The 15,708-nt window shown below is 38.3% G+C and overlaps 1 protein-coding gene across 8 annotated transcripts in view; it reads right to left on the reverse strand.

Annotated features, from left to right (window-relative positions):
- The window catches only part of LOC145692873 (uncharacterized), a 74,240-nt gene that overhangs the window by 37,164 nt on the left and 21,368 nt on the right, over positions 1-15,708 (reverse strand). For 7 of the 8 annotated variants that reach the window (XM_081768411.1, XM_081768407.1, XM_081768410.1 and 4 more), the window contains exons 3-4: positions 15,090-15,267; positions 9,469-10,533 (exon numbers count right to left, since the gene is read on the reverse strand). In XM_081768411.1, coding sequence (XP_081624537.1) covers positions 9,469-10,533; positions 15,090-15,267 — 1,243 coding nt within the window. The remainder of the gene's footprint in view (positions 1-9,468; positions 10,534-15,089; positions 15,268-15,708) is intronic. The other variant, XM_081768408.1, reaches the window with a different exon arrangement.

Raw genomic sequence — 15,708 nt, forward strand, 5'->3', positions numbered from 1 at the left:
ACGTCCGAGTAGAGTGAAATTACATACATAAATAAAATTCACCTAACTGATATTCAAGGTAAGAATATTATATTCAATATATATTCTACAGCATTCGGAAGTAAATATTTTGCAGAAACTTATTGTACGTGCATGAGCATTCCGAACCACAGCAACGCTGTGCGAAGGAGAGATAGTAGTCGACTATGGTCAACTACAGCAGAAGACGAATGCTACATTGTGAAACAGAAGAAAGGACCGACATCAAACAGTGCGTACAATTGCAAACACATCTAAGAGGACTACAAGTTGCCCAACTTCACGCTTCACAGTGGCGCATCGGTAGTCTCTTTGTCCGACAGCCATTACGTTGTCCATTGACATCCGCACATCGGCGACACAATTTGTGGTGATGCCAAGCATATCAGGATTGGATCGAAGAGGAGGGAGTCGAGTTACTTTTTTCAATGAGAGCAGGTTCAGTCTGAGTAGTGATTCTGGACGTGCACCCATCTGGCGAGAGGTAGGAACACACAATATATATCCACAAATATTGTCGAACATTTCATTTGGGTGGTCCGGTATTTTTGTGTGGTGAGACATAATGTTGTATGGATATACCGATCTCCCAATTTTTGAATGCGGTTCGCTCACCAATTAATGTTACTGTGACACTACTCTTCCTCATGTGCGTCTTTTCAGAGTTGCAGTCACCCCCAAATTCTTTATGGATGATAATACGTGACCGCATCGAAAAGTACAGGTGGCGGGGCTCTTGAACGAGAGAATATTCCGCGAATGGTCTAGCCTGTCTGAATCTCCGACCAGAATCCATCAAGCACGTTTGTGATGCTACGGAGAAACGTCTTGCAGCATGTTCAGACGCACTAAGGACAACTCAGCACTTGAAATGAAATGAAATCTTTCAGTTTTACGTCCCACAGTTATGCCAGTTACGGCAAAGGAGACGGTGATGATGAGTAATGAATGAAATTGTAGAATGAAGAAAGTGGGAGGAAACCGCACACATGGTATTTGTCCACCACAAAGTTCACTTGGCGGGGGCTGGGATCCGAACCCGAGACCCAAATCACCAGAGGTGAACGCTCTACCACTGAGCCACCGCGGCCCCCAACTCAGCAGTTGTCAGCAGCGATGAAGAAGATAATGGAACACCATACCACAACTCATTACCAACTTTGTGAGAGCAAGGAAGCACGTTACAGAGCATGCATCGTTGTCCGTGGTAACCCTTTTAAGGAATATTTCTCTCGTATAATGTCAGGAAGTGAGGACATTATGAGCCGCAGTGCTTTTAGTGTAAGACATTGCCTCTGTTTGAAAGTGCCATTTTTGTTCTTCTAATCACGTGTTTCTTCCTGTTATGTGTATCATAATGGTTTAAGTTTCACTAATCTATGCTACTTGAGACGACACAGCGCACACCAGTGTAGTAGGCTCTGATCTCCTTGACATCAATATTTACGTAATATGAAGCAAATTAATGACTACATTTCTTTACATTACATGGGTTAGAGTGGAAAAGAAGATATGTCTAGTTTTAATCCACAGATTATATTATCACAACATTTATCTTCTGTAACAAAGGCTACACTGTCAATGTTCTAGTCGCACTGGAATACCGCTTCTCATAAGATCAGCGAAATCAAGCAGTGTTGAGTTTGGTCACAGGAAAAATCGGTGACCGTTCGGACGCTACAAATACTGTTGGCATGCCGGATCCTCCCAGCGTCCTGAAGACAATTTGGGAGCTGTTTGAAAGAAAGAAGCACAGAACACCGGTCTAGAAAGCCAGCATTAACGGTTAGGGGAACCGATGTGTTGACTTTATATCGCCCCAAAAAGCGTTAAGTGCTACAAGCCGGCTGGTAAGCCCTGGTGCCTAAGGACTATTGTTTTTTTTTTTTTTTTTTTTCCTACATTTTAATATTCTACACGTCTGTCCTGTAATGAAATTTAGAAGTAATATAGTAATATGGAACTGAATTTCACGCATATAGTACTGAACTACTACAACCTATACAAAAGTTGTAATTCTACATTCGAAGTAAATACTTTATCACTGAGGCTCACAAGCTATTTTTGATACACTCCAACAACTTTACTATACTACAGAAAATAATTTTCTTTGCGTACGAGATCATGGAACAACCTCATATTAAAAAAAGGACCAACGTTAGTGAATTCCCATTTATATTACGTAAGTTAGTACTAAAACTACTACAACTAAAAGGAAATTAAATACAAAAATACATTCCATAACGCGGTTAATTGGTTTCATGAAACGTCCACGTTATGCAAAGCAGCGTTGTTCGAGATCTGTTTACAATGGATTTAAATTCAATTTGTTCATCACAAAGTTAGGATAATAAAGAAGTTTAAAATGTTTTATATATGTGTACAGGGTGTTTCAAAACAACAGACAACGTTTGGGAGGTAATTCCTGACACCAAGATAAGACAAAAAGTATAGACCAACCTGGGTGCACAAATGCTTCCTTTCGGAGTTATAGGGTACCGAAACCCGGAAAAAATATTATAGCTCCAAAACTATGGGACCTACAGTAGTCAGGTCAAGACTTCACTTAGGAACTAATATGTGCGCTATTCAGAAATACATGTTTCAGAATCCTAAGGTACTCACGATGCAACTTTTATAGAGGAAGTTCGGCTCCAACTACCTCTATAAAAATTGTTGCAGAAGTATCGCATGATTCTGAGACTTGGATATGGCATATACTAGTTCCTAATTTAAGTCTTGACCCGACTACGGTAGGTCTCTAGTTTTGGAAGTTTTGAAGTTCATTTTTTCATGTTTTTGGCACCTTATAGCTCCGAAAGGAAACATTTGTGCATCCAGGTTGATCTATACTTTTTGTCTTATCTTGGTGTCAGGAATCACCTCCCAAACGTTGTCGGTGTTGATTTGAAACACCCTGCATATATACAGGTATATACTTAGTTATTTCATAAATATTGTCAGAGATTTTGACCGCCGTTTGACTATGCTGGGTACGACTAAGTGCTGCCATCTGGGTATCGTGGGCGAAATGGGTCCCTGAGCTGCTCATTCCACGATGAGTCACGTGGCAGTGGGAACGTGTAAGGATGGAGTGAAGCGACTACAAGAATTGTCGCATTCACAGTGCTACACACGCTGGACATGCCACCACCACGGATCTTCACCATCCTGAAACTCCTGCAGATCAGTGAACGATCTGTCTACCACATCATCCAGCGATGCAATGAAACGGAAAGTATCGATGACCGGCAGTGTAGTAGCAGACCGCATATACTCTGAGACATTACAGGCAGTTAAAGCCGTAGCTGCAAGGATTCGGCGAAATCCCGTCAGGACTCAATCAGTGACGACCCGAGACATCTCCACTTCGAGATCAACCATGTCACGAATGCTCAATCCGAACCTAGAACCCAGAGCCTATAAACTACGTACAGATCACTCCCTGACTGATGGGCTACACCAGCAGAGAGTGAAGCCAATATCTGAAGTATTACCGCAGGAAATTGTCACAGGACTATTCTCTTTCATGACAAGAAACTGTCCTTTAATGCTCAAAATGACCGTGCGTAGGCATCATCATCAGTGTTAGCTGCTGAATGTTTCCAGGATGTACAGGTCCCATCACCCAGTATCAATCATGGTGTGGTGGGGCGTGAGCTTCAAGGCACAACGCGACTCCATTTTTGTGAAAAGGAGTGGACATCGGCCACCGTGTACCAAACCACAGTGATGGAGTCCACTGTAAAACCACTGAGTACCACCATGTTCCCCAACTAATAGTGGACCTTCCAACAGGGTTATGCTCCCACGCACACGGCACGGTCAACACAGGAGTGGTTACAGGCCAACGTCTAAGATTTCACCTCCACATTAAATAGGTCCCCTAGCAGCCAGGATCTGAACCCGTTCGACTACAAACTGTGGACAGTGCTTCATTCAATGGCTACAAGATACATCCTAATGTGAACTCCCGAAGTGTGCCCTGATCAAGGCAGCCTGCCACTTTCCTATCTACAATGTTCGTAATTTCACTGACGAATGGCCCGCCAGACTTTGGGCCTGCATCCAGGCTCAAGATGAACATTCTGAAAATTGATTAGTGGTTTTTATGCTCCATACTTCCATGCATTATTCTGCAAAAGAATATCAATACTTTGTCAACACAGTCTCTATGTTTCATTTCACAACTCTGACAGTACTTATGAAATAACTAGGTTTAGATGATGGAATGACAATGTGAGGGGTAACAGGAGAAACCCGGGAAAATCCACAGGCACGATTATGTTTATCACAAACTCACATGGCGTAAGATCGTACCATAGGTGAGCGCTTCATCACAGAGCCGCGCGTCTCCCTTCTTCAACTGTTGTAAATATAGTCATATCACAAACCCATATTCGATTTAACTTGCACATATGTTATTTACTGCTTTTATTTATTTTCAAAAATTAGGATTGTCACACCTAAAGACAACTCGTAAATACAGTGACACATGGAATACGAACTTAATCCGCTCCAGAACCCTGTTCGAGTTCCAAGACAAGATTTTTCACTTTAAAATAATAGAAACTTGATTAATTTGCTCCTGAGTTTCACGAACTTGAACGATTTTAAGACTAAGTACACTGGATTTTACGGTAAAATATTAACAAATAATAGTAGCACTTGAATAAAAAGGAACTTTTTAGTATCCATGGACGAACACTAAGTTATTATTATATTAGAAACAGTAACACGAAAGTTACAGTCATAAAGTTAGCAGCAAAAATCACACGAGATGTTTTCACTGTCGCTTCCGACAATGAACTGAACAATGCGCAGGGGAAACATACGTAAAAACACACACGAAGTGAGTGCTGGGCGTTCGGATTCCAAAGCAGCAATCGTATTCTGAGCAGGGTGTCTACTAAATGTTCATTTTCAAATTCCAGGTTTTTTCAAGGTTTTCAAGGTTTTTTTCTCCTTTTTTTCCAGGTCTATTCAGTAGAGTGACATTTATTATAACACGTATAAGTTAATGCAATTTTATATAGTTCTTAACAAAAACTGGTTCTAATTAGAGAATGCATATGGGAAGTGATAGTTTCTTCAAGTGACAAAGATGAAAAGAAAAAAACTGAGTGAAATGTAGTTTTTCAAAACATTCTACACAAGCAAATGTTTAATTAAAAAATCTCCTACCAAAAGGCCGGTTGAGAAAAATGTGCAGTAGCTTTACATATCCTAATGTAGCAATACTATGCAGGGGTGAACCTTAATTAAACCGACAAACTTAGGGAAATGATTCCCGGCACCCAAACAAGAAAAAAAAAAAAATCTCTTTAACTCTTTTCCAGGGCGCATAGTTTCCGAGCTAAAAGGTGCCGAAAATGTGGAAAAATGAACTTCCAACGCCTATATTTCCAAAATTATTTAAAGTAGGGAGTGCTGCTTAAAATCTCACAAAGGAAATCATATGTTCAGAACAGATAAGATTTCCTTACAGAGATTTTAAGCTGCATTCTCTACGTTGGATAGGTTTGGAAATATAGAACTCGGAAGATCATTTTTCCACACTTTCGGCACCTTGTAGCTCCAAAACTATGTACCGTGGAGAAAAGTTAAGAGGAATTTTCTTCTTGTTTCGGGCTCGAGAATCGCCTCCTGAAGTTTATCGGTTTAGTTAAGGTTTACCCTGTATAAATTTCCGTCAAAAACAATACTTCAAATAAACTAATATTATAGTAGTAGCACGTGAATGTTGATGAACAATGACAAAAATGGCGGGAAAATAGCTTACTCACCGCTAAGTTATGGGATAAAATACCACAAGAGTATTTTACTACAAGCACTCCCCTTTAAAGTACTCTTGTGGTATTTTATGCTAACTACTGGTAGGACTTAGCGGTGAGTAAGCTATTTTCCCGCCATTTTTGTCAAACTAGTATTAGTTTAGAAGTAAAAAGAAAATGATCATGTATAATACAAATTTTTAACGCAAAGTAGTCCATATTGTTAAACGTTACTGCACATTCTTCTTGGATGGGGACTGGCCATCAGTTATATTTTATTTAAAAATGTATTGTAACGTGAAAGTTTAAAAAACTGAAAATGTTATGGAACCACGCACATTATATGAACAAATATAGAAAACAACTTTCACAGTGAACAGTTTTTGACATTTAACTTCTACAGTTCAACATCCCTTTTAACTTTTTCGCCTGTTCTTCCAACGCATCTACTTCTGCTTCGGCGTCAGTTAGTATTCTTTTCTTCTTTAACTTTTATTTTCTTCTTAATATCTTTCTTTTCTCGAGCTGCTCTGTCTTCTTTTTCATCGCAGTCTTTCAGATACTCATTTCTTCTGTTTGATGCATTCCTCACATACTGGACCATATTCTTTGTGATATTCATACTACGCATGTCACCAGCAACACGCACAGCATCCAACACACTTCTCTAGGCAATCAAGCACTCCTCTTGGAGATTTTTAACAATGCACTCTTTGTTAATGGAGAAACTCCTTTCCACTGCTGCGTTGCTATGGAAAAGTACACATATCTTAAACATGAATGTTTTAAATGCATTGGAGACACCTTCTTAACAGATCATGGAGAAAAACGTTTGTCATTTTTGTAACTGAAATTTGACAGTTTTCGTCCTGTGTCTTTAAACAAAATTTTAAATATTCCAAATTCACGGTATCAGCATTTAGACAAATGTCTCCAGGGCGAGTGTGATACGTGATTCACGAAGGGTTTCGTTGGTCATAGTTTCTGGAGACAAGTAATTTGCGGCTCTTGTTACACTGTGTTTTAAAGGACATTTTTGCATATTTTTTTTTTTTTTTTTTTTACACAGTTCTTGCAAGAATCTTCTGCATTCTTTCTTAAAGTTCAATATATATTAACATCCTTCACTCCTTTAAGCGATGTAACCGCAGAAAATCCAACATCAACTAGATTAAGTGGTTTTAAGATGTCCTTATCAAAAACATCTATTAAGTTTTTTAGCTACTTTTAAGACATCTTTCACGAAGCGGCTTAACAGACTACGAATCAACGTGTTTAGGTAATTCCATAGAAACGGTAGTACAAATGGACTGTCTGTCTGGTACTTAGTGAGGAATTCTTCTAGTTCTACAGATACGGACTGAAGGAACCCTAATCTAGCAGGCAACAGTACATCAGAGATGTGGGCTTTTACTTTAGAGGAGTGATGTTTCAGGAAGTTTTGTTTTCACTGCATCAACATAAACTATTAAGGCAGGAATCATAGTTATGGCACGGTGATAACTTTAGAATGCTCCACCCACCTAATAGAACAAAATTTAAGAGGGAAAACTGCTGTTCCAGATGCTGCCACGAAATCTGCTCTTGTTGAAGGGAAGTCCTTGAATAAATAGTACAACGCTCTCAAAAACTCTGTCACATTTCAACCAGCTTTGGTATGCGCAGTCTTAAAATCCCCATTAACAATATGTAAAGAGCACGTTCCTGCCTCCAAAAGCTATGGACCTTCACCATTTTCTTCACTCAGATAGGGATTCAAATCACTCAGAAATTTCAAATTAACGTTGAGGTCATCAAGAGAAACCTGAAGTAACTTACAAAAATCGAGACCCTTGTCCTTGAAAGTATTTATAAACGCACTTAACAAATCCTGGGCAGTAGCATGTCCGAAGAATACTGATGTTAAATAACGTGTTAAAACTTTATTTTCGTCACTGTGCCAGAAACGAACTACTAAGTCCATTTAATTTTTCTGTGAGATAGTGTTTACGCTTTCGTCGAACGATAATTTTGTAGTTTACGAACTAATGTCTGTTGGAAATATGGACCCAATCCAAAAGTAATGACATAGCCTATTTTGTCTTTGTGCAACTGCATATTTTTAGCGACTTCACACTCAGGAAACATTAAAGGAAACAAATCCGTTGCACTCGCTTGGCTTCTGGCCGATGCATGACTTGTAACGTTTGTGCAATATCCAGATTATTTCTGCTTTCATCACTTGATCTTTGATAAGATAACTCTTTATTACACCACTAGTTTTTGCTGGGCTTTCATTTTTCCCCTGAACAACTGGAGTAGATGATGTGCCAGTCACTGAACTGAAAGACGCTGTAGAATTTTTTGTACAGGAACGCTCCTTGTTAACATTGCTTGAGAACTTTACGATCGAACATTGTGCATTAAGAGCTTTAACAGCTATTTGATGTTTCTTTCCTTTCTCATGAGATTTCAATGATCCAGCTCCCATATTTGAAATGTCAAAATCAGTTCTGTAGAGTTTACAACTTGCTTTAAATGGATCGTTGGACCTAATAACCCATTTCCACTGGCCTTTCCACGAGTCCTGGAATTTAGTTTTACTTTTCCCCATTTTAATGGCTGAAAAATAAAATGTTAATTGTTAATGTGTAACAGGATTTATTGCAAGACTAGTAAAATGTTAACCTAAATACAAAAAGTGATTCCGTTAAGATGTGGGCAATTTTACTTTTTTCCGGTGATACACCTTTCGGCCACCGGAAATGGTGTTCACTGCGACATCCACGGACTTGAACTATTGTTAAAAAGCTTCGGCACAGGAGTATAAGCGGAAAGTTGTTCCAGACCTGTCTACTACTCTTGCTACAGAAACATGTAAACCAATGTCTTCACAAAGCAGAAAATAAGCTTGATTCATACTATGCAAATAAGCAGCAACTACAGAGAAAGCTTCTAGCTTGTATGCCAGTATTCCCTCAGTGTAAGACACAAACTTAATAGATCATAAAATTTAACTTTTTCAATTACCTTACTCTCATCATCGGGGACTAATTTAGCTCTTTTTGTAGTCACTGTTATTCACATGCCAAACAAATAAAATCTTATTCAGTCTCTTCTTGTACCCTCATCATACTTTCCCAAAACATTTACCGCTTGCACTCTGCTCACGTCTGTCTGTCTTTCTCAACTACGTCTCCACTGAATAAGTTATTATTGGCTTTTAACTTATGTTGTAGTATGTAACTTTATTGCATTTTACAAAAATATATTTATTCCATACCAATCCCAAAAACGATATTTTAAAAACAATTTTAAAACTTCCAGGTTCCTCGTCCAATTCCAGGCTATTTCCAGGTTTTCCAGGTCCAAAAGTAAATTCCAGGCTAATTCCAGGTTTTCAAGGTTTTCCAGGTCAGTAGACACCCTGCTGAGGCAAAATTTGCTCGAAATTTTCGTTCTTATTCCAAGTGGTTCCTTTCTGCGGCATTCGAATTCCGGGGACAAAAACCGTGTTATGAAAAGTATTCCTGCATACTTATCCCATTTGGTTATAAATCTAAAATTGATTAGTATACCTAACCACCAGCTACTTACGAGAATAACAAAAAGTAACGAAGAGATCAATCCACCGTACCCCTTCCATTCTGGATGCTGTTAGTGCTGAAACTTGAAGTAAACAATAAACATTACTTACTTTAACAGTAGCTTGTGACGAACTCACCATGCCCTGTTGTGAAACAGGAGCCTGGACCTGTCGCCACTGCTGCTGTCCCTGCTGTGGTTGAGCTAACACTCCTTGGATCACTCGCTGCTGACCCACTTGAAGCTGCTGCTGTTGTCCTAAGAGAGCTCGTGAAGTTACTACAGGCGTTACACCAGCTGGTAAACCCTGAACCTGGGCTTGCCCTGTGGAAACAACTGACGTCACAACTCGCTGTAACTGAGGCGGTCCCTGAATGTGAAACTGTTGTTGTTGCTGTTGCTGCTGCTGTTGTTGTTGTTGTTGCTGCTGCTGCTGTTGTTGTTGTTGTAATTTTTGCTGTTGTAACTGTTGTATCTGCTGCTGAAGTGAGGCACTTTGCTGCAACTGCTGTTGCAAAGAACGTTGCTGCTGTTGTTGCTGAGTGACTTGCTGTACAATCTGCTGCTGCTGCACTTGTTGCTGTTGTGTTGATTGAACAAGTTGTTGCTGTTGAGCTTGCTGAATAATCTGTTGCTGAGAAACTTGTTGTTGTTGAGGAATCTGAGGTTGAGCCTGCTGCAACTGTATTTGTTGTTGCTGCTGCTGCGGTGGTGGTTGTGGCTGCTGCTGTTGCTGAACTTGTTGCTGCTGCTGTTGCTGAACTTGTTGCTGCTGCTGTTGTACAACTTGCTGCTGCTGCTGTTGTTGTTGCTGCTGCTGTTGTTGCTGAGGCATTTGTTGGCTTGGCTGATTCCATGGCATCCTTTGCTTTAATTGTTCTAATAACTGCCTATTAGAAATAGGAGGCTGTCCAATCGTTGGCTGCACACCTTGCGGTGCGGAACCTTGATCAGGTGGGGGTGCGAAGCCTGTAATTTGAGCCGTCGACAAGTATGATGAAAGTATTTCTTCTGATTTTGGGGGAGGGGATGGAGTATCTGGCTTTGGCATAATGAGCAATCGTGGGTGATACAAACTTTCTTCACATCGTGTCCCTCCTCGAATGCTGTCCATTACCCAGTCAGGTGTCACTAAACGAATCCGATCTTCATGTTGCATGGCACACTCATATTTTGCCTACCAAAAGAGAAATTAACAAATTAAATGATGGACAAAAGCAATCAATATTTTTCTATTGGCATCTTTATAGTAATAATATCTACATCACGTCTTAGTGTAATCTGTTACTTTGCATTTTATAAATTCCATTTAATACTTAATAAATATTTTCACAAATGTAAAGTGTCTATTGACTACGCTTCTTTGTTTCAGATAATATACATCAGGTTGTCTAAAAAGTAATAAGCCTTTTTAGCAAAAGATGATGTTAGTCTCCCAAATTTCAAGATATGTGAGCCATAGTGAGTCAGGCCTATCGTTATTTGACAGCTGATATCTGAAGCCAGTAGACGTGTAAAAATTGAAAGAATTCTTATAATGAGACATGAGGTATTGTGTTGTGAAGGTGAGTGAACTTTCCACAAAGAAGACAGAGCATAAATACAAAACAATCAATATTACAATACAAGACAAAGTATAAAGAAGAAACAATCAATATTAGAAGAAACAAAAGGCAAATGATAAAAGGTGAAACAATTAATATTAGAAGAAATATAAAAGAATACTAATAAAGCTGAAAGAATCAAGAATAGAAGTAAAAGAAGACAAAGGGTAAAGAAAAAACAATAGAAGAAGTAAAGAAGAGGTAAAGAAGAAATAATGATTGGAACAACACAATTTCCGATAATCCGTACAGTATTTAAACCCAGTAGTAACAATGATTTTAGTAGCAACAATAAAATTATTTAAAAAGCACCAGATAAATCGAATTGCAAGGAAATGATGTTAATAGTAAATATAAATGATGTACATGATGTTAGTAGTAAATACATATTAACTATACATGATGTTAATAGTAAATATAAATTATCATACATTGAAACATCCAAAAGATGAAAGAATTAGAGAACAGTTTTGAGACACTCTTAACCTGTTTCTCAATACATCTAAAGAAAACTTGAAAGTTGGAACAAAATACATGATGTATGAAATTCTCTGTTTCTCCGTCCTGTAGGGAAAGGCTTCTTTTTATTCCTAATTTATAAGTGACGAAATTTCATACATCATGTCTTTCATGCAGCTACTAGTTTATATACAAGGTGGCCCATTTTAATCTTTCCACGGAAATATCTCGAAAACGGTTGAACATAAGCGAACTGAATAAAAACTCAAATAGGAAATATCATGGGGCAAATCGAATGGTGATGTCGCGGTGCCCTCCAGGGCAGCAATTCAAGGGGGCCTGGGGCCCAACTTTAAAATATTAAATGGAAACATGGGGCGAGTGACACCTCGTTCGATAGATCTTCATACACTAAACAGTGTTGTGGCAAAAGATTGTTCATATGGGTCACCGTTTTTAAAACGGAAGCCAAGACATGGTGCTTGTATCAGATAAAACGACCAGTACCACTAATATTAAAACGGTTGGAGATAAATGAACAGGATAAAACTCGTATAGGAAATCACAGAGGGTATTTATCATTCCACGCCTCGAGAATAATCCAACGGAGAAAAAGATTATTTAAGTATAAGTGATAATGCTAAAGAGGAAATCTAATTATTACAAAATTATCTTTCCGATCTCCCTCCGTAAGTGGGTGAAGCGGGAATGAATGGTAAAATCTCAAATGAGAATTCCACTTTTACTTGCAATAGGTATGGTTTGTCTGAAACACTTGGGACTACAAGTGACTGGTACTGTAATGAAATAAATACTGTGCAGACGACTTTTGAGCAAAACCAACGTTTGTATACATTGTTCTAAAATTGCATTGTTCGACAAATTGGTTTCGTATTTCAGTTGATTCATTTTTGCACAAATCACTGCCTGCAATCAAAATGGATGGCACCATTTAACAAGAATTTTACCTACTTTCTTCCATTACAGACATCTATCTCTTATAAAAACACATTTCAGACAATTTTGTTGTGTAGATACAATTTGCAAAACCTAATGTTCTCATTTGCAATTTCACCGTTCCTTCCCGTCCCGCTTCACCCACTTACGGAGGACGTTGAAACGATGATTTTCTAGAAATTAGATTTCCTCCTTTGCATTATGGCACTTTTACTCTAATCATCATTTCTCTGTTGCAACAGTTTTGAGGTGTGGAATGATAAATACCCTCTGTGATTTCCTATAGGAGTTTTACTCTGTTCAGCCGTTATTTTCAACCGTTTTCATATTAATGGTACTGGACGTTTTATCTCATACACGCACCATGTCTTGGTAACCATTTTGAAAACGGTGACCCATATGAACAATCTTTTGCCACAACGCTGTTTAGTGTATGAAGACCTATCGAACGAGGTATCACTTCACCCATATTTTCGTTTAAAATTTCTAAGTTGGGCCTGGGCCCCATGAAACGCGGCCCTGGGGGACACCGCGACATCATCATTCGATTTGCTCCATGGCTTTCCTATTTGAATTTTTGTTTGGTTCATTTATTTTTCATATTAGTAGTACTGGTCGTTTACAGGATGTATACTAAAATTTCAAAATGAAATTTCGTGTCTTTTTCGTGACCTTTTCTTTACCAAACCATAAAATTTCCTAACATTCTCAAGTGAGAATTTAGGTGCAAATTAGGCCGAATTTTCATACATGGGATAGAAGCCTGCTTTGGTTGCGATTTGTAGCGTCTAAAGCCAACCATAGAAATTTTTAGTGGTGAATTTTGACGTTTTGTAGAACAAAATTTTCCGGTCAGCACTTATATTTGTACAGATAAAAAAATTTGTGAGCCAAAACCTAATTTCATGACTTTTTCTTGACTTTCGTGACCGATAGACACCCTGGTTTATCTGATACAGGTAGTATATCTTGGTGACCATTTTGAATACAGTGACACACATGAAAAATCTTTTGCCACATCGCTTTTTAGTTGTTAAAGATCTATCGAACGAGGTGTCACTCGCCCCATGTTTCCATTTAAAATTTTAAAGTTGAGCCCCGGGCCCCCTTGAAGAGGGCCCTGGAGGGCACCACATCATCACCATTTGATTTGTCCCATGGCATTTCCTATTTGAGTTTTTGTTCAGTTCATTTATGTTCAACCATTTTCGAGATATTTCTGTGGAAAGATTAAATGGGCCACCCCTATATATATACAGGGTGGTAGGTAACTTAACTGAAAAACTTTGGGAGTCGGTTCCTTATACAAGATGAAAGAAAAAAGTTCCAATAAGCATGGGTCGAAAAACGTTTCCTTTCAGAGTTATGAACTACAGGAAATTCGAAATATCACGTTTCAAAACGCCTTGGCTTAGAAACTATAGGGCCTATCCCAAGCGGTTTAACAGGTTGACTGCGAAGGTGATTTGAGGGTTCTGGTCTCAGGAGGCCACAAATTTCTTCTGTCCTTTGCTCGATTATGGATAGTTATATCACATTTTTGTCGCGATATGTTGTTTCTCCCGAAAATATACCAATGGGAGCCGGGCACCATATGTGATGCTCAAGAACTTGGATAGTTTAGTAATTTGTGATATCAAACATGAGCATCATATATGCTGCTCATGGCCCCACAGAGAAATAAGGTGAGCACCACATATGATGTTCATGGCAGGCAACCTGTTAAGGAATTACACAGGAACTGGTATACACTCTATCTAAATATCCATGTTTCAGAATTCACCGATACCAGCGAAACGAACGCACCATTAGTACTTAAAGGAGTATCCCTATACCTCAACTTCCTTTTTACAGTTCCTTTCACAGATAACGGAGGATGGTAAAACATGGACATTTAGATAGAGCACATACTAGTTCCTGTGTAATTCCTTGAACCGTTTGGAATAGGTCCTATAGTTTCTAAGTTAGGGAGTTTTGAAAAGTGATTTTTCGAATTTTCAATGGATCATAACTCTGAAAGCAGACGTTTTTCGGCCCATGTTTATTAGAACTTTTTTCTTTCATTTCGTATAAGGAATCGCCTCCTAAAGTTTTTCGGTGGAGTTACCTACTATCCTATATATATATTAGCTTACGAAGAGATGCTCGAAACTGTTTTGAGACTTTTTTAATGCTGTAACAGATTAGAAATGTTATATCCTGTTAATAGAGACATATCATCGCATCAACTAACTGTTCGAACCGTTCCTTATTTCGGAAATTGTAAATATCTATGTTTCTGTTATTACATTAATCTGTTCTATTCTTCATCCGATTCCTCGAATACTCTCAACGTGATCAGAGAAAGAATTAAAGAAAGAAAGAAAGAAAGAAAGAAAAAAAAAAGAAATCACTAGGAATAAAAAGAAATTAACCCAATTTTTATTTACTGTTTTTGTGGTCATCTTCACAAAGCCCAAAATATCGGATGAAAGCAAGTACGGATTATTTCTGAAGTTAAACTGTTGATAAGGTTCTGTGAGTACAATATGGTTCAGCATTTACGGTGTTCTGACTTCAATAAATGGAAAAGTTAATACTTACTGGTAACCATATAAAATATTCATTACACATATAAATAAGAGACGTAATTTGAACATTTTTCTGCCATTTTATTATTTGAAAATATAACACAACTCTACGAAATGATGCACAATAAACGCTTTACACTTACTCCTTCTGGTTTCGCTATTATCAAGTGAGTACACCATCTGTCCAGCTCCCAGCGGCATTCACCACCATAATAGGTGATCATTGCCCATACAGCTTTGTCATCTGCTTCGCTTAGCTGTGATGGACAAGCAACAATACCGGTAAACAGTTGCCCAGTTTCTGGAGAAAATGCCTGAGTTCTGGATAATAATGTAAGGAAAATATTTCTATAGCTGGTAAAAAAAACATTATCATACAATTCTTAAAATATTCAGTACTACCATTGATTTTTTTTTATTTTTTATTTTATTTTTTTTTTTTTACTTCCAAATTATGCTACGTACAAGTATAGAGAAGTCTCATACAACGGAGACATCCGTCTTTCTGTCGACAGGTATCAGAACGCAAACGTAAGTGTAAAAGATATAAAGAATCGACTTCTTGGAATCGACTCAGCGTTCCAAGAATAGATTCCATTTTATCTATAAAAATTTTTATTCAAACTGTTAAGTAATAGAAATCAGTCACTTTCTGTTTCAACGCTTAACCCCAGTAGAACAAAAACGGGAATAGACAGTTAAAAAAACCGTTTTCTGAAATCGATTCAGTCCAAAGACTAGTTTCATCTCCACCTTTACCTT

This window comes from Thermobia domestica, chromosome 8, assembly GCF_964235325.1.
Source record: "Thermobia domestica chromosome 8, izTheDome1.hap1.1, whole genome shotgun sequence".
Classification (NCBI taxonomy): domain Eukaryota; kingdom Metazoa; phylum Arthropoda; class Insecta; order Zygentoma; family Lepismatidae; genus Thermobia; species Thermobia domestica.